This window comes from Pipistrellus hanaki (genome assembly GCF_964339955.1).
Source record: "Pipistrellus hanaki genome assembly, chromosome: X".
In the NCBI taxonomy this organism is placed as follows: domain Eukaryota; kingdom Metazoa; phylum Chordata; class Mammalia; order Chiroptera; family Vespertilionidae; genus Pipistrellus; species Pipistrellus hanaki.
In genome coordinates, this window is record NC_140524.1 from 63479140 (window position 1) to 63499427 (window position 20288).

The 20288-nt window shown below is 39.1% G+C and overlaps 1 protein-coding gene across 5 annotated transcripts in view; it reads left to right on the plus strand.

The window, feature by feature from the left end:
* The window catches only part of CSTF2 (cleavage stimulation factor subunit 2), a 32540-nt gene extending 12403 nt beyond the window's left edge, over positions 1-20137 (plus strand). For 3 of the 5 annotated variants that reach the window (XM_084869608.1, XM_084869610.1, XM_084869612.1), the window contains 8 exons: positions 1469-1531; positions 3997-4056; positions 4677-4818; positions 5567-5742; positions 6028-6305; positions 9078-9188; positions 9914-10039; positions 17345-20137. In XM_084869608.1, coding sequence (XP_084725734.1) covers positions 1469-1531; positions 3997-4056; positions 4677-4818; positions 5567-5742; positions 6028-6305; positions 9078-9188; positions 9914-10036 — 953 coding nt within the window. In that variant the 3' untranslated portion in view covers positions 10037-10039; positions 17345-20137. The remainder of the gene's footprint in view (positions 1-1468; positions 1532-3996; positions 4057-4676; positions 4819-5566; positions 5743-6027; positions 6306-9077; positions 9189-9913; positions 10040-17344) is intronic. The other 2 variants (XM_084869609.1, XM_084869611.1) reach the window with 1 other exon arrangement.
* The last annotated feature ends 151 nt before the right edge of the window (positions 20138-20288 follow it).

Below are 20288 nucleotides of genomic sequence, written 5' to 3' on the forward strand. Positions count from 1 at the left end.
TGCATTACAGTGACTCTTTGGTATCCTGAAATGAAATGCAAAGATCATAAAACCTATCTAACATGATTTTTTTTAAAAATCAGTATAATGTCCTAACCATAACATAAAGGATGTTAAAATATATTAATTTATAACAAAGTATTTTTAATATACAATTATTCAGGCAAAGCTATACCAGAGGTAGTAGTAGTCAAATGCTTGCACCTATATCATGAATGTCAAAGCTCCAAATGTAGACAGATACAGGTATGTCTTTCGGACAATTCAAATACCACGAGTACTGTTGACATCAGTGATGTGATTTTTTGAAATGTAGACACTCTTGATAAAGTTCTGTTTGTTTGTTTGTCTTTAATCCTCACCCGAGAATATGTTTTTATTAACTTTAAGGAGTGAGAGAAAAATCATTGATGTGAGAGAGAAATATTGTTGGGTTACCTCCCATATGACCCTGATCAAGGGATCGAACCTGCAACCCAGGTAGGTGCCCTGACCGGGAATCAAACCTGAGACCCTTCAGTGCATAGGACTATGCTCCAACCAACTGAGCCACCAGGCCAGGGCTCTTGGTAAAGTTCTTAAAACAAAATACAGTGCCCATAATTTACTCAGTAACTTCATTTGTGAATTTCTGGAAGATATAGCACAAACGTATAAACAGGGCAAAGGACCTTTTTGTTTACAAATAAAACAGACTTGGGTTTTTCATTCTGATAACCATAAACAGATTTTCATTTGTGTGAATGTTTGAGACATTTGACAGTTTTGCAAAACAGGGTAAATCTTTTGTTGGTTTTGCCGAAACCAGTTTGGCTCAGTGGATAGAGTATCGGTCCCAGGTTTGATTCCGGTCAAAGGCATGTTACCTTGGTTGCAGGCACATCTCCAGTAGGGGGTGTGCAAGAGGCAGCTGATTGATGATTCTCTCTCATCAGTGTTTCTAACTCTATCCCTCTCTATTCCTCTCTGTAAAAAATCAATAAAATAAAATAAAATAAAAAATTTAAATCTTTTGTTGGTTTTAATTTGTTAATTTTCACCTGAAGATATTTTTTCCATTGATTTTTTTTTTTGAAAGAGTTGGAAGAAGGGAGGGAGAGAACGAGAAAGAGAAAGATCGATTGAGACACATCGATTAGTTGCCTCTTGGTTGCACACGCATGGCAGGGTAAATCTTCTTTTAAAAAATATTTTTTATTGATTTCCGAGAGGAAAGGAGAAGGAGAAAGAGATAACCATTAATTGGCTGCCTGTTGCAGGCCTCCTAATGGAGATTTAATTCACTTTTCTGTCTCTGAAGCTTAACAAATTCCCATCTTCTATATAACTGCATTCTTTGTTGGTAGTTATCTCCCTTTGGAGGTTTCTGTCTGTGAGGCAGAAAAGGGATATTTGTTAACTCAGCCACTGTGCTGATTGTTTCCCCACTATTCTAACTTGTGTTTTCATTCTTCCCTTCATGTTCTAGGAGGGATGCCGGGCCAGGTTGGAATGCCAGGAGGTGGACCAGTGCCCATGGAACGAGCACAAGGTAAATAGGTAGTAATATCTGATTATTGTGGACTGGGCTTGGAAATGTTCTATATCTGCACTAAGATGGCAAGGTGGCAATCATCACCCACATATACTTTAACATATTTGAGTGTTAAAGTAATTTAAATTAAATTAAACTGAAATTATATACAATCTAAAATTCAGTTCCATATCACAACTGCTAAATGGCCACATGGGGCTGGTGGATACACTAACTGGGTATTACAGATATAGATAATTTCTATCATTGCAGGAAATTCAGTTTGACACCTCTGGTCTGTACTTTCCATCTAGTGATTCAGAAACCAGCTCTACAAGAATTGATGATGAAGCAAAGAATTCTTTGTTGCCATTTATTTCATATTACCTTTTCCTGATAGTCTATAATGATTCTACTGACATGTTCGCTTTTCCTCTATGGATATCTGTTGATTGAGTATGGAATTTTAATAATGAGCATATAATGTGTGGCTGAGTATGTAGAAAACTAAATTGAAACCCCAGTAAATACTGGGAGGGGACCAAAGGTCTATGAAATCTACCTGGTGGCAGTAACACTGGATACCACAGCAGTTGCACTACAAAAACTCCACATTCATTCTCTATGTTTATTAGAGTTTGAAGAAAAAAGAAAATGCAGTGGTTCAGTTAAAAACAACATTAGGAGGAGAGATAGTGAGAAAACAGAGGGAGCTAATAATAAAATTGAGTGCATACTATAGGTCAGGCACTTTAATTTTCATAAACAACCTTGTAAGTTATGGAGCAGCACTTCAGTTTTCAGGTAGAGATGGAAGCTCAGAGTTTTGAATTACTTACTGAAGGGGACATGGTAAGTAAATACCAATATCTGAGTGACATGGACTGTACTTGGGGCACTCATCTTCTCTTCCAGCTAGTAAATGACAGAGCTAAGATTCTGAAGTCTCTGATTCTAGAATCATCGTTTTGTCAATCCACACCACCTCTATTAACTTCCAAAATAATTTCTTTGGATAAGTATAAAGAAGCTTAAGTTACTTCTTCTTAGCATATGGCCTATAAGCAAAACCCATTTTTAAGCAAAACATTAAGAAATAGGACTATATACTTATTCCTTGTCTATATATACTGGGATTGGTTACTGAAGTGACAACTAGTAAACTTGTCAGATGGTTGATAGTAGGACAAGCTCTTGGTTAAATACTTCATCTGAGCATCCCATGCTTTTGGGCAATTGTGCCCCACGCCCCTGAGCTAATCAGTAGATTGTGTATAAGTCTTAAGTATTTTTATAGTTGTTCAAAGGAATTAGGGTTTCAGTCATACTTTTACCTCTCCCAAGCCATAATTCAAGCTATAGCTTTTTAATATATACTTCCACAAGACATCTTCCTTCCTGCTATAGTTATCTTCATTTTTCTGATCAAAAGTTAACAAAGGGAAATGGCTCAAGTTTGAAGTCATCTCAAGGCTGTCTTCATAAAGAGACAAAGTGAGATGACTTTCCTCTCATGGTTTTCCTTCAGAACCCAGCAGAAGAAGCAAGAATCTTCCCATTTATACCAAGTTTGTCTTTCTTTCCCTGTTTCTTTGGCACATTTATAATGGTGAAAGGAGACAGTGAGATGTTTAAGAAGATACTTCCTCTTGCCTTCTGCCCCCTGTGTTTAGTGTTAGTGCTTTTGTCATCTCATTAGTCTTTGTTTGCTGTTGTCATGGTGTTTGTTTATAATCAAAGACTTGCAGTGACAGAATATTTCTTGAGGAATGATACTCTCTTGTCTAAAGTTCATTCACTGTATTCCCCACTTGGTACTTCTGTTATGGCCCTCTCCAGAATAAATCTTACCTTCCACATTCAGTATAAGTTATTTTATTTTTTATTTATGAAATGTTTACGCTCTTTATCTAAATAGAAATTCAGAACCATCGTTTTTATATTTTCTTTTCTAATGCTATCATAAGGAGATTTAGGGGGAATCATAGTAGCAGAGGTGAAAATGGAAAGTGGCTGGTTATTCCTGCCCCAATAAAATCAGTGTCCCAGAGGTATTGGCTTTGGAAGCAGTCTGATCAAAGCAGAACCAAAGATGCTAACATAGTTTAGGAAGATTTTATAGCCTAGGCCAGTGGTTGGCAAACTCATTAGTCAACAGAGCCAAATACCAACAGTACAATGATTGAAATTTCTTTTGAGAGCCAAAAACCAACTTTGTGTATGGGCCATGAAGTTTCAATCGCACTGTATGTGCGCGCCCACACGTGGTATTTTGTGGAAGAGCCACACTCAAGGGGCCAAAGAGCCGCATGTGGCTCAAAAGCCGCAGTTTGCCGACCACTGGCCTAGGCAAACTAATGAACTCTTGACTTTTTAACTTACACATATAAATCTCCAGTGTCTGTATGTGTATGTCTCTGCATGCATGTGCAAGCTATTTTAAGTGTCTGCTCTTTCTCCTTTTTAACTTAATGCTTACCTAGGAACCCTACAGCACTCGCCCGTGGGACCCGCCGGGCCTGCATCAATTGAGCGAGTTCAAGGTACCCATTGTATCTGTGGGTTTCCTTTTGCTTGTGTGTTCAGGGTGGGACATTGAGAGGACGAGGCCTGCTTGGCAGTCATCTTCACAATCAGACCCAAAACGGTAGTGTTTTGGGTTTTTCTTTTTAATTTTTTTCCTGTCGGGCCACAAGCTTAAGATTGACCTCTTCACACAGGGCAGAGAACATGGATGATATGGGCATCTGTCCGAGTCCGTCCTTCCTACTGGTGTCAGGAGGCTTGGATGGATTAGCAGTCTGTAAGGAGTCAGCAGGTTCTTGAGAGCCATGGTAGTGTTCACATATTCCGAGACCTTACCTCTTTTTTGAACTAAGGTTGATTATAAGGAAAACCGGGAGTATACATTTCTTCAGGTTGCAGTTCTAGTCCTTGGCAGGTTGCTCCCCAGTTTGCTCTTTATATAATTCCATCCATACCTCTCACATGGCACAGATTCTGCCTACACCCTGCTTCTGTTCTTGAACTGCAAGAGGAGTCTGCTGTGGTGAGGTTTCACCCGCTCTAAGGTGTCTAAATTATGTTGTCAGTGGTGTATAGAGTCATTTCTTGTTTCCTTGTGTCCTTCACAGCAGTAACTCCCCATTTGTTTCCCTGTCAGTGCCGATGCAAGACCCCAGAGCAGCTATGCAGCGTGGCCCCTTGCCTGCCAACGTCCCAACTCCTCGAGGTCTGTTAGGAGATGCTCCAAATGACCCACGTGGGGGCACTTTACTTTCTGTAACTGGAGAGGTAGAGCCTAGGTAAGCAATGACACAGAAGGAAAAGCTTAGAGGAATCAGAATTTCCCCTTGTTTTGAGAATAAAGTCTTTCCATACCAGTGTGCCTGTTGGCTGCTATTCAAGACTAAGCACTTCTCCTTGGACAGAGCTGTGTACCTGAGTATGTCATTTTGAACTAACTGTGGCTACTCCCATCTTCAGAAATTCATACATACCCAGACCAAAAAAACCTATATTGCTTCTTAGTAGTAGTAATATTAACAATGGCAATAATAATGAGACTAAAATAATTTACATTAATGGGGATTATGCCTCTGACTCTGCTCTGAGTACTTTACTTGGATCATCTCATTAAATCCACACAAACCTGTGAGATTGATATATCAGTCCCATTTTACAGACGAAGAAACCAAGGCATAGAGAAGTTAAGTAAATGGGCCCAAGATCACACAGCTAATAAGTGATAGAGCCTAGATTTGAACCCATATGATAACAGTGTTCTTTAGTGCTATACTTCATACTCATTGTATATAATGGATATGCATTTGAAGTCCTCCTAAGTGTCGAGTACCCTGACCAAATATGAAATTCTAGAATATGTTGATTTATATCTCTAACTTCTCTTCAACCTGTTTGGTGTTATTCTTTTATCATTCATAGACTTGTGTTTATATCAGTTCTTTGTCTGATTTTTATTTACTGATCTTCTGGTTGATACTTTTATTTTTGGGTTCTGTTTTAAAATATAATAATTTTTTCCATCTGTAGAAGTTACCTGGGACCACCTCATCAGGGTCCACCCATGCACCATGTCCCTGGCCATGACAGCCGTGGCCCGCCCCCACATGATATGAGGGGAGGGCCATTAGCCGAGCCCAGACCTCTAATGGCAGAGCCCAGAGGACCCATGCTAGATCAGAGGGGTCCACCCTTGGATGGCAGAGGTAAGGGCAGACCACACCACCACAATGACTGGTAGTTTTGGGTTGATGATAAACCCAGCTGTCTAAGGCTCTAATCTTGGACAAAGTATGCTGGGATGATAAGGTTGGCAGGCATTTTTAAGTTTTATCTGCAAATCTGAGAAATTGGGGAGGAGAAAGCAGTCTCCTCTAGCTGAGGGGGAAATGTGTCTAGAGGAATTGATTTCTGTCTTTCTTAGGTTGTTGATTCTTCTTGCAATAAAGGTGAATAGCTACACAGTGGTTTCCTTGCACCTTACTTTATAGGTGGAAGAGATCCCCGAGGCATGGACACACGGGGGATGGAGGCACGAGCCATGGAGGCAAGAGGATTAGATGCCAGAGGATTGGAGGCCCGTGCGATGGAAGCACGTGCGATGGAGGCCCGTGCAATGGAGGCCCGTGCGATGGAAGTCAGAGTGATGGAGGCCAGAAACATGGATCCAAGGGGCCCAGTGCCTGGCCCTAGAGGCCCTATGCCTGGTGGAATCCAGGGTCCAAATCCAATGAACATTGGGGCAGTTGGTCCCCAGGGATCCAGGCAGGTATGTATGACCCATTCACTTCTGGCTTTTGTGTGAAATCTTGATTTATTCTGGAACTGATTATTAAGCCTGATTATTACCGTTTTATTTGATTAGGGCTATTTCTCGGCTTATTAGGAAAGGAAGATTAGAATCCCTCTCCCTGTAGTTTCACTGTCACTTAGGATAGTGATTTCTGATTAACAGGATTATAGTCCGAAAGAGCAACCTTGTCTCACAATTTCAGGAGCTTTTCCATTCAGAGCAGAGATAAAAGAGAATATCTGGGACCAGGCCAGGTAGCTCAGTTGATTAGAACATTGTCCCAATACACCAAAGTTGAGGGTTTACTCTCCAGTCAGGGCACATACAAGAATCAACCAATGAATGTATAATAAGTGGAACAACAAATCCCCGAGGCATGGAGGCACGAGCCATGGAGGCAAGAGGATTAGATGGCCTCTCTCCTTTTCCTCTCCCTTATCTCAGCCCTTACCCCTATTCCTCTCCCTCCCTCTCCCCCCTTTGCGCCTCCACTCCCTTTTCCTCTCCCTTTCTCCCTTCCTAAAAGTCTTTAAATTAAAAAAAATTTTTTTTTAAGATCATATCTGTCCAATCTAGACATCGGTCATTTGAAAAACTTCTCCCAAATGATTCTAATGCACAACCCTGAGAGCCACTGCACTAGAGTATATGAAGAGTTCTTAGTGGTCATTTAGGTAATCTTCAGTTTGCAAAAACCTGTTTTAATTTTTTCATTGCATAGCCTAAGTGAATAGTATGAAAGGCAGTTTACTAATGCTCAACTTAAAACCTGTGGAACTGAATTTTTACCTCTGCTTTCATTTTGTCTCTCTCCAGCTGTGAGAGTATGTGTTTGTCTTTGATTGTCTGTGTGTTGTCATCTCCTCCCTCTTCACCCCAGTTGGTTGTGTGATGGTGTTTTTCTTCCCTGAGTTTCTCTCTCTAGCCCCTATCCCTTTTTCCTATACGTGTCTTCCTCCTTTCTCTATGTAGTTCTATCTCTCTTTTCCCTTTCATATGCTTCTGTGCCCTCCTCCCCTCCTGTGTGAGTATGTGTATGAGAGAGAAACAAGATGCAAGACCCCAGAGCAGCTATGGGGCCTGGGGTCTTGCATCCTTGGTTCCTTTCGCTGTTCTGTGCCTTGTTTTTTACTTAACAGTATATCTTTGAGCATTTTAAATCAGATTTTAAAATTACCTCCATTACACATAAGTTGGAAAGTCATCGGTAAAAGGATTATTATTGCTAGAGGGATTATATAACTTCTCATCAAACAGGGACACATTTGAGAGTGAGAGTGCTATTAGTATTTACTCTGACAAAAGCATAAACAGGGACTGTCTTAGGCAAACCTAGATGTGTAATCACCCATATTATTTGTCTGCCTGGAATAGGCGCTCCTGGAAACCTTAAATGGCAATTAGTGAATGATTAAATCACATTACAGTACTTCAAATTAGTATTGACTGAAGCTTTAAAAAGGTTTTTCTTAGAGATGTTTCAGATCTATAACAGATGATGAAAGTTCAGACCCATCTGCGAATTCAGTATAAAGACCAGGAACTGGTAATATTTTAGCAAGCTGTATAGTTATACTAATGCTTCATCTCTCTAGTATCTAGCGAGTTAATGTATGTAAATGAATGTTGTAGATAATAGTACTATTCTACCAAATTTTTAACTAGTCAAATGAAAAGTAACTTTATATTATGCTTTCTTCCTTTCTTAAACAAAATACAAAAACTTATCATTTTTACTACTCAAGGTCACCATTAAATGTATTCATTATTGTACATGCTGCAATAGAAAGTAGAGCTATTTCCTGTTTGGTTTCTAGTTTCCTTCACCGTCAGGCTGTCACCTGGCTCCTCATATTGCTGTCATGGTATCTGCTCCTAACGGTCCATCCTCATTTCTTTTATGCTTGGCTGCTTCTAATCTGCTGGGGAAGCAGGTAACAAGTTTATTAACAATTTATGTTTAATAAGAGTACCTAAACTCTGGGTGAATGCCTGAATGTGAACATAACTTCAGCATTGGGATTACTTAACAGTTATTCTAGGTGCTCTGATGCCTATTCCTGGGTTCTGGTAGTCTTCTAAGATTGAACTCACCAAAGATCTTAAATATCAATAAAAATGTTATAACTGCACTTTGTTCTTTTAATTTGGGTCAGTCATATTTCTTGGTATGCATTTAGCATCTGCTGCATATTCTCTCTGGAAAGTTACCAAAAAACCCCACAAATGTTGGGCAGATATCAGTCTTCTTCCCAGAGGCCTCTGCCATTGGGATCATCTCTGCCTTACTTGTGGGATAGGGCCCTTTGGGGTGAACACCCTATGTATGATATGTATGGTATCCCTGTGAATGGAGCTTCCCCAGTGGACCAGCATCCATTATCTCTAAAGCCTGTCAGCTTTCATTTCTTTTTTCACTGAGCACTACTTTCCAGGATGCTCTGTTTTCTCTGTGCTTATGTGGCTGAATTTTGCTTGAATTGATGGCATCCAGTTATGCTATGGCATATTTGTTGATGGTGGAGCTGTTGTAAGCAAATGTGTCTAACATGCTAATTGATCTCTGCCTAAACCATGCATGCTTCTGCCATTGCTAGCAGTAGGAAATTATTTTCAGAATCAATAATTTGCTTTTCTTACTCATATCCATACTCAGATCATACTTTTAAACATTGCTGTTACTATATTCTGTCTTCCTATATGAGACATTCCAAAAATCTATTTCCTCATCTCTCTTTGTGCATGTAGGTCCCAGTCATGCAGGGTGCAGGCATGCAAGGAGCCAATATGCAGGGTGGAGGCCAGCCTGGTGGCTTTAGTCCTGGCCAGAACCAAGTCACTCCACAGGACCACGAGAAGGTAAACAATGCTGTCTGACTTCCCTCCATGTGCACAAATTCTTTTGACTCCTTTTTTTTTTTTTTTTAGTTACCATGTACAAGTCCTGCATTTGCAGAGTCCCTTTGGAAGTGGTGTTTACTCTTGGAACTCTTTGTGATCTTATTAACTGAAAATTTGTGGGCCAGTCCTAAAATCCTTAAATGGATGTATATAAATGAAAGCTTATCTTATGTGTCAGACTCATCTGCCAATAGCAGTTTTTTTGTGCAGGCTGGATGGACCTAAAAATCCAGATCTCTTTCTTCTCCCCCTTTCTACCTTCTCCCTAAAAAACATTACCAGATTCCCTACAAGTGTCTTTCTATTTCTATATTTGACCATTGTGGGGAGCTCATGTCTGCTGGAAGGGCTAACCTTGAGAAAAGGAGAGATGTTTAAAATGATGAAAAATTGAAAACTTCCAGGCTCCCAGATACCACTTCAGTCTGCAAGAACTTTGGGTTCCAAAGATGTCTGTTTTGAGTCTTCTAATCTTAGATATTGTTGTGCTTGTGCTTTTCATTATGCTTTTTCTCACCAGCTGCTGCTGTTATTTTTTGTTTAGTTGGTTTGGGTTGATTTGTGGAGGGCTGTTTTCTATGTTTGAAATATCCTTTCTTTTTTACCAAAGTGGGTGGTGTTTTGTGTTTTTTTTTTTTAACTGCCATCATTAAAACTCACTACCTTTCTTTTTCTCTTCACAGGCTGCTTTGATCATGCAAGTTCTTCAACTGACTGCAGACCAGATTGCCATGCTGCCTCCTGAACAGAGGCAGAGTATTCTGATCTTAAAGGAACAAATACAGAAGTCCACTGGAGCACCTTGAAAGGTGAGCAGACTTACCTGGCTTGAGTCGGGCAAAATCCTTGTGCATTTGGGGTATATATTGCAACCCAAAGCAACAAGACTCTCCTGATCTCAAGATTCTCTGCAGCCTGCACTCCTCTTGGCAAGATTCTCTTCAACCTTCAATAGGTCAGCCCCTATCAGGATAACAGAAAACTACAGGACATTTGTTCAGCTATTGAATTAGTTGTAATCTTTTTTAACCTTTCTTTCCTAATGGCAAAAGTAACATGTAATCAATTTAACCAAATTAATCAAATACGGAAATATAAAAAATTCAGGATAAAAAGCTCTGCTTCCTTAATCTCGATTTCCAGGCATAACCTTTAAATATAGTTTGTTATATATCCTTTCACAATCAGTTGTGTTATTTTATTCCAAACTGTTCCATCAAAATGGTAAAAATACAAAGTATTTCAGTAAAATATATAAATGTTTTGGTTTCCAGTATTTATTTTATATTAAATATTTAGAGATTGAACTGTTACAGCACATAATTAAGGTAGTGAATGTCCACTGTCACCATCAGTCCCTATACATTTGAGATGGCTGTATATTGCTGCCATCATATTTCTTGCTCGTCAGTCAGGTAAAAGGGATCATAACCATGTGACCTAACTCGATTACATGTATTGGTGTTTCCTTTAAAAAAAATTTCCCCAACAACTTCTATTTCATAACCAATTCTGTTTTCTAAAAAGTTTAAATTTCACATCCCAATATCAGCTGGGATATTGCAGTTTGAATTTCTACTTTTTACCCCCTTCATATTATAATTTTCATCCATGTATCATCATATAATAGTGAACTCATTTACACTAATTAGCAGACTTTGCTAAATACGTTGTATTTTAATCCATATTTATAATGTCATTAAAACATCTGGACTGGAAATAAACATCATATCTGTCATAGATGAATGGCTAGCTAGACTTTTGGTATGACCAGTACTTTCTTTTTTTTTAATTTTTATTTTACTTATTTTTTTTGTTGTTGTTAACCCTCATCTAAGACTAGTTTCCCATTGATTTTTAGAGTAGAAGGAAGAGAAAAAAACATTGATGTGAGTGAGAAACACACATGAATTGATTGCCTCCTGTATATGCCCCATTTGAGTCTGGGGATCAAACCTGCAATTCAGATACATGCCCTTACCTGGGTATGGAACCAGTGACCTTTTGGTTCCATAGATGACACTCTAAGCACTGAGTGCACACTGGCCAGGGTAGTACTTTAATTTTGTAGTTCACATACTCAAGACATTCTGGTGGTGTTGTTTTTTTGTTTGTTTGTTTATTTATTTATTTGTGTGTGTGTGTGTGTGTGTGTGTGTTTTTCAGTAAAAGTGTATAGAGTATTGTATTCAGAGGAACAGATAAAAAGAACTTCCTCTCTTTTACTTTTTCTAATTTATTTATGCCAGAGAAGGCATTCCCTATAATGTGAGGAAATTATTATTTTGGGGTAATGGAGGTAGATATGTTTCTGAAAATTCTTTCATTATGTATTCTTGGTTATGAGATATCACAATTCAAAGCCTTGCACATAAACCACAGGACAAGGTTTTTTGTTTGTTTTACCTTTTATTTTTAAAACTAGAGGCCCAGTGCATGCAAATTGTGCACTCAGGGGAGGGGGTCCCTGAGCCCGGCCTGCGCCCTCTTGCAGTCCAGGAGCCCTCAGGGGATATTCGACTGACAGCTTAGGCCTGTGGGAGGTGACCAGAGAGCTGATTGGGGGACAACGCTGGTTGCAAAGCAGCCAGCTCCATTCCCTTCCCCCCACAATCACCCTTCCACCACCAGTCACCACCACCCACCAATCGCAGTCCTCTCCCTCTACCCATTGGCACACACTTTGGCTGGCCTGGCACCACCTTCCCTCCAGCCCCTGCTGAACGGTCATTCTGCTGTTCGATTGATTTGCATATTGGGCTTTTATTATATAGGACTAGTGGCCCGGTGCACGAAATTTGTGCACAGAGTGAGTAGTTCCCTCAGCCCAGCCTGCACCCTCTCCAATTGGGGACCCCTTTAGAGGTGTCCGACTGCCAGTGTAGGCCCGATCCTGACCTGGCCCAAACCGGCAGTCGGACATCCCTCTCGCAATCTGGGACGGCTGGCTCCTAACCACTCACCTGCCTGCCTGCCTTATCTCCCCTAACTGCCCTCCCTTGCCAGCCTGATGTCACCCCCAACTGCCCTCTCCTGCTGGCCTGATCTCACCCCCAACTGCTCTCCCCTGCCAGCCTGATCTTGCCCCCAACTGCCCCTCTTTTCTGGCCAATTTGGTTCTAATTGGTCAGTTTCTATGCCAGTCAGCATCAAAAGCTCTGCCTCCTAGGCAGCCATTGGCTCCTCAGAGTTGACCCAGATTTGGTTCTGATTGGCCAGTTTCTATGCCAGTCAGCGTCTCTGAGCCTATCAACGGGGCCTGATCAGAATGGCAGGGCTGATCAGCAGCCCCGATGGAAGCTTGAAGAGAAGTGGAGGCAAGGCTGCTAGCCAGGTTCAGAGGGAAAGAGAGAGGCAAGTGCTGGTCAAAAGCTGCCTCAGATGCTGCAGATCAGCCCCTGCTTCTCTCTTCAGGTCTCTTTCTGGGCCTGATTCAGAGCCCCCTCAGCAGTCACTGCTGGGTCACTGTGCCTGCAGCTGCATTAGTCAGTGCTGGATCAACTCAGCACTGACTTCCAGATGGTCAGCCTTTGGTCATGATCAGTCGTTACACCCTGGCTCTTTATTATAGAGATAATTGTAAATTCACAGGAAGTTAGAAAAATAGTACCTTATGTATCCTTCCATCTTTTTGGTCTGTAGTACAAACCACAAAGTCAGCATTGGCACATTACTGCTAACTATAGACTACAGACTTTACTCAATTTTACCATTTTTTAAAATCTATGTTGATTTGTGTATATGTGCATGTTGTGTGCATATAGTTTTATGCAATTTATTATTTTTGTCTTATTGCTTTATTTATTTAAATTTATTTTCAATATATAAAACTTAAACATATACAAAGTAGGGAGACTAGAATAATAAACTTCCAGGTACCAGCTTCAACATGATCACATATTAGCCAATTGATCCTGTTTCCTCTTTTCCTTTACTCATGCTCCCCAGATAGCTCAATCCAGGGAGACCACAGATTATATATATTTTATTGAGATATAATTCACATACCATACAAATTACCTATTTAAGGCTTAAAATTCAATGGTTTTTAGTATAGTCATAAAATTGCAATCATTACCACAATCAATTTAAAGACTTTTCATCACCCCCAAAAGAAATTCCATACTCTTTAGTTATCACCCCCTATCCCCAGATATTTTTTCCCTAAGCTGTCAGTCAGATATCCCCTGAGGACTCCTGGATTGCAAGAGGGCGCAGGCCCGGCTCAGGGACCCCCCTCCCCTGAGTGCACGAATTTTCATGCACCGGGCCTCTAGGATTAATCAACCTCTAATCCATTTTCTGTTACTATTGATTTGCTTACTATGAACATTTCATATAAATAGAATCATTCAATATGTTGTCTTTTTTTTACTGGCTTCTGTCATTTGTATAATGTTTTAAGGTTTATCCATCTTGTAGCACATATCAGTACTTATTTTTATTGTCAGATGATAATCCATTGTATGGATATACTACATTTTAATTAGTCATTCATCAGTTGATGGACATTGAGTACTACTTTTTAGCTATTATGAATAATGCTACTAAGAACATTTGTGCATGAAAACATTCATGCACAAGTGAGCATATGTTTTCACTTATCTTGAGTTTATACCTAGGAAGAGCATTTCTGAGTCATACAGGAACTCGACACTTAACTTTCTGAGAAAATGCCCGATGGCTTTCCATAGCAGTGTACCATTTTACATCCTGCTAGCAGTGTGCATAGGATTCCAATTTCTCCACATCTCCCCAAACACCTTTTATTATTATTTTTTCAGGTTTTTTTTTTTTTTAAAGAAGAATTTCAAGTATAATAATGTTACATGCAATAAACCTTAATATTTCAGGGAAAATTATCTTAAATATAATATATGCGATAAACATATCTCTAGAAAACTATTTTAAATATGATGTTAAATGCAATAAACTCCAAGAAAAATGACCTTAGATAAAATAATATTACATGCAATAAGCATTAATATTTTAAGAATAAAAGGATTTTAAGTATAATAATATTACCAAAACTGTACTAACATAGTATGATATCATAAAAGTTGTAGGAAATATTAAAAATCTGCAAATAACAGGATTGCTTCTAATATATTCTAGAATGTTTTCTCTTCTCTGGCTCTATTTTTGTTAATCAGTTTATGTTCATTATATTCCACAAATAGTGAGATCATATGACATTTATATTTCTCCAACTGGCTTATTTTACTTAGCGTGATACTTTTAGAGTCTACTTTGTTGGATGTGAGTTTTACTACTCCAGCTTTTTTTTTTTTCTTTTCCATTTGCATGGAAATATTTTTTCCATCCCTTCACTCTCATCCTGTGTGTCTCTTTTGTTTTGAGGTGGGTCTCTTGTAGACAGTATATAGTTGGGTCATGTTTTTATATCTATTCAGCTACCGTACACCTTTTGATTGGATCATTTAATCCATTTACATTTAGGGTTATTGTTGAGATTGTACTTACATATAGCTATTTTAATCCTGTATGGCTAGGTTTTTCTTTCTCTGTTTCTTCTTCTCAGCAATTCCTTACAGCAGTGTTTCCCAAACTTTTGACATATTTGTACCCTTTGTATAATTTTTGTAACGCTGAGTACCCCTCGTACTCATGAGAACATAGAATTAGGCGCAGCTAAGCACGGTGCAGTGCATATCCCTTCCAAACTCCGGTGCAACGCGTACCCCCACCAAACTCTTCCCGTACCTCTGGGGGTACGTGTACCACACTTTGGGAAACACTGCCTTACAGCATTCCCTTTAGCATTTCTTGTAATGCTGGCTTTGTGGTGATGAACTCTTTTGCCTTTTTTGTCTGGGAAGCTCTTTATTTGACCATCTATTTTGAATGGTAGCCTTGCTGGATATAGGAATCTTGGTCTCAGATCTTTGCTTTCCATTAACTTGTGTACTTCATGCCGTTCCCTTTTGGCTTATAGAGTTTCTGATGATAAATCAGATGCCAGCCTTATGGGAACTCCTTTGTAGGTAACAGCTTTCTTTTCTCTTGCTGCCTTTAAAATTCTCTCGTTGTCTTTAACTTTTGGCATTTTAATATAGATGTGTGTGGGTGTGGGTCTGTTTGAGTTCTTCTTGTTTGGGGTTCTCTGTGCCTCCTGAACTGGTGCCACTTTTTCCTTTACCAGGTTAGGTAAGTTTTCTACCATTATTTCTTCAAACACCTTCTCTATTCCTTTCTCCCTTTCTGCCTCATCTGGTACACCTATTATTCTAATATTGTTATGTTTCACATTGTCCCACAGCTCCTTTAAGCTGTCCTGTTTTTTAATTGTTTTTTTTCTTTTTGGTTCTCTACGTGATATTTCAACTCTGTCTTCTAATTCACTGATTCGATTCTTAGCTTCCCCTAATCTGCTGTGTATTTTTTCCAATGTGTTCTTTATTTGTGTTATGTCATTTTTTATCAGACTGGTTTTTTTCATAGTTATCATATCTTCTTTCATAAAGTTGAGTATTTTTAACATAATTACTCTGAACTCTGTTTCAGATAAATTTCTTATCATTACTTCATTTATCTCTTCTTCTGGAGAATTCACTAATTCTTTCATTTGGGGGTTGTTTCTTTGTTTCTTCATTTTGGTTGTCTGTTTCAGTTTGTGACTATGTATTAGGTAGATCCTCTATACCTCTCAACCTCTACTGCAGGATAGTGTTAAAAGTTGTTTCTGACTAATTGGATCAGGGCAAGACTTAAAGCCTGCAGAGACCTATTCTGTCTACAGACTAATAGGATTCCAACTTGAATTGCCCCCAGGCAATCATCCTGAGGTGTGGTGAGAGTTTGGGTTTTTTTGTTTTTGTTTTTTTTTCAACAGTGTGGGGCAGTTGTTTCTGCCTGGAGGCCAGTTGTTATTTTTAATCTCTTAAGTGGCCTCAGGGCAAAGTGTATCCAGTAGGGTGTGTCAACTGTCTCCCCCCACTTCCCCAGGCAAGGCAGATGTCTATGTGTGAAAGATGTCCTCTGTTGTGTGAGGGAATGATAGCTCAGGAAACGTGGGGTGTCTGCCTTCTGAGCTCTTTCCCCTGAGTCCCAGTCCTGGCTTCTGTTCTCATAGCTCCAGTCCACTTCACTTTCCCTCTTCCAGAGCACAAGGTGGGTGGCTCCACAGGGAATTTGTGTATGTTGGCCCTTTAAGAGGTTTCCCGAACTTCCAACTGCCACTCCCTGGCAGATAGCACCCCACTGCTTTTTTTCACAGCTAAATGTTATGTGGGTACCCTCCTCAGTTTGGTGCTCTCTGCTGGGGAGCCCAGCTTCGGGATCAGATCCCAGAGTTGTCAGTGGCAACCCTCCACAGCTGAGATATCTCTCCAGGACTTCAGTTGCTGTCTGTGGGTGCCCGACCAGCCCTTTCGCAGCTCTGCTCCTCCTACCAGTCTCTATGCGATCTCTACCTTCGGTCCTTGGGTATCAGGGTTCCCTCCTGTGAGTTCAGGAAGCTTTTCTGTATTTCAGTTGTAATTCCAGCTTGTTCCTAGGAGCATGTCCATGCAGCATCCTCCTACTCTGCTGCCATTTTTAATCTTTCTCTGTGTAATTTACACAGGCAAGGTTTTAATGTTTATTGCTGGTATCTGTACATGCTATAGCCAAAGTACTGGCTCTCCCTCCATTGTGTACCTCACTACCTGTGATCCATCTCTGCTATCACTGACACGCTTAGTATATACCATTGCCATTAGAACAGTTTCTCAACCACAAGCAATTTTGCCACCTACAGGACATTTTGAAATGTCTGGAGACATTTTTGGTTGTCACAGCTTTAGGGGAATGATGCTACTTGCATTCACTGGTAGAAACCAGAGTTGCTTCTAAACACCCTGTAATGTGCAGGACATCTCCCCATAACAGACTTATATGGCCCCTAATGTCAGTAGTGCTGAGGTTGAGAAGCCCTGCCTTAAAGGATGATTACATTTGAGAGGCAGGAGGCAGACACCTTAAGAATCTGCCCCTGATGTTTTGCTCTTGTGCATAGTCTCCCTCCTCAACTTTTTAATTTTCCCCCCCCTGGTGTTTGGAGAAGGGAACTTTGTCTCCAATTCTAATGGCTTTCTCCCAACTTTTCCTTACAGGTTTTCAAAAATAACTGGCAACAAATATGGAAAATAATTCCATAACTTTGTTGAAATGTTGCAAAAAGATGACTTCTACATCCTAAACCTTGAATGACTCAAATTGGTGCCAGGTGGAAGATTCCCATCACCTCTCTCAGAACAAAACTAGATCATTCTGTTGTCTTAGTTTGTATATTTTCTGTGACTTGAAATAAACATGGAGCAGTTTTAGTATACTGCAAATTGATACACCTGAACTTTTTGCTTTAAAAAGCTGAATACCAAGGGTGAAACCTTAGATGTATTTTCTACCCTTACTGCAATATTGTACTTCGATGTTATATTGCCATAGCTCTGTTTTTCTTCTTAAGTTAACCATTTATTCTTCTTTATTCTGTTTGAGAATTTCTCGGAAACAAAGTTTTCCGAAACTTAGTTTCTATTTAGTCTGCTTCCTGTGGGAATAATAAGATTTGCCCTTTGAGAACTTGCTAGAACTTCCGAGTCTACAGGAAGAAAACATATGCTTAGAGCTATAAAATGATTAAAAGGCCAACAAAACAAAGAGCCTAGCAGTGTATTTAGTTTATAAAAATCCAAGTATCAAAATGCATTTTTTGTCAATAGTAGGTCTGTTCACCTGCAGAGTTCAGAGGTAAGACAAAAATGTATTAGCCACTGGTTCATGTCAACACATGAGACTGTGGACATTTCCTTGTCTGTTCTAAAACCCTTCAGTCTAGGTAGTCAACCATAAAAGTTACAAAATCCACTAATTTTTCACATGTTCAAGATAAAATAACTGATCAGCAATCAAATACACAAAATGTATTTCATCCTACCTTTTAGATAGTCATTAATCTATAGGCCTACCCTGTAACCAGATTTATTCTGGGAAATTAAAACAGAAAATCTTAAAACTTTTACATTCCTATTTATTTTAAGAGGACCAAATGTAGAGTGCAAGCAGATAGATATGGTTGTCTCCCTTGCCTGCTTCCTTGCAGATGGCTATGAGCATAATTAGTGCCCTAGCTCTGACTTATGGCTCTTTCAGCCTACTGTTCCTTCTCTCATAGTAGCATTAAGGAGGAACATTATTTCTCCATCAGGCCAGCCTCAAGAGGTTATGAGGTGCCTTAATAATTAGTAAAGTTCCACTGGGACTACTCGAGCCTATTTATATTCTCAGAATCCTACCCCCAGATTAGGATTATGGTCAAACGAATTAAAGCCTGCAATAGGCTTAGAGAATGTAATAGCATATTGCTTATATATCAAGCAAAAAAATGCAAAGATAATCAACTTTATGAGAGACACTGAAATTAAGGGATTTTCTACTCTGATATATAAACATTTACTACAAGAGTTTGCTGAATAAGATATTACAACCTAAGAAGAAAAACTTGCTCAGAACAGCTTAGGGGATTTCTAGGTGTCATGCATAGCCCCAAATTGGGCTTGGATGTTAATTATATGTAGGACTTATTATTATCATTACCTTTTCTGCCTACTTTCATGAATATTCTAGACCAACCGTCGCCAATCTTTCGGACCTCCTAGACCACTAGCGGTCCGCGGACCACTGGTTGGTGACCGCTGTTAGACCTTGATATGTTGGAAGTGTTAATACAATAAACATTGAGATCAAGAGTAAAGCCTCTCATTAGGACCTCATAAGATATTCAAGGAATACTAAGGTTCCAAACCAAACTCATTGATAAAAACCAAACTATCATTTGGTCAGCAGCTGTCTAATAACAACCATATTGTCAAAGTTCCATTTTGCATGTTTCTAAAGCCTTATTAAATTTAGACAGCTGAAATCCAGGAAGCTGGCAACAGTAAGGGTGCCCCAATCTATTCCTATAGAAACATCCATTAGTACTTTTTACTAATGTCTAATTAATACATAAAACATAATTCACTACCCTGAGTTCTGGGCTTACCTTTATTTTGTTCAGACTAGTGACTGAAAAATCAGTCTTACTAATACTTCAAGTTATAAGTTATATAGGCTTCTGGATAATTAGAAACAATTATACATTTTTGGTCACTTAAAAAAGAGAAAGAAGTAGGTGCTATAAAGCTAATTCAGTAGAAACAATCTTTTAAATCTGATGGATTGAATTGTCTTTGGGCACAATGAAGTGTGGGGTTTTTACCTCTTTTAAGGGCCCTGGTCTTTCCGTCTACTGATTCACTGTGACTACTAACATCCCAGAGTCAGGAGGATGGAAGAAATAAAAAGCATTTTGACAGGAGAAAAAAAGGCATTTGGCTTATGTCATTATTGGAATGACTCCCTAATGAGTAAGTATGTAGGAGAAAAAAAATGTTATAAAAAATTCTAAATTATCTTTTCTTAAAACTAGAGATTAATAAATCCCCTTAATAAAAATGGCAGTAAAGAGCCCTGTTGATAAATTGTCCTAAGGTCAAATTCAAGTGTTTGCAATTATTTCCAACAGAGCAATGTAAACTAATGGCTCTAGCTGACTCTCAGTTATACAATTTCAGTTATGATTAGCATACTTTCAAGATTTTCTTTCCCAAATGGAGAACCCAGATAAAGTAACAAAAGATATATAAGATATATTCATTAAGCAAAGAAGAAAATCCTTTTTTTTTTTTTACAGGCAAAAATAAGTATAGCATAAATAGCTGCTCACACTGGATAAGACCCATGTTTTAAAATAACAGAATGTTCATAATGTATATAGAAATGGGGATCTTGGTAATTTTATGTTTTATTTATGTTTATTGTGTTTTGTCGTTAATTCTTAAATAAAATTTTATTTTTAAAAAGCACCCTACTTCGATTTTTTTTTTTTTTTTGATGGTGGCAGGGAGGGGAGTATGTAACCCAAAGTCCAGGCAAAAGTAGCACTTGAAATCAACAAAATCTCCTGGGATTAAATTGTCATTCACCTCTGCTGTCAGGCCTTGCTGTAGTCATAGC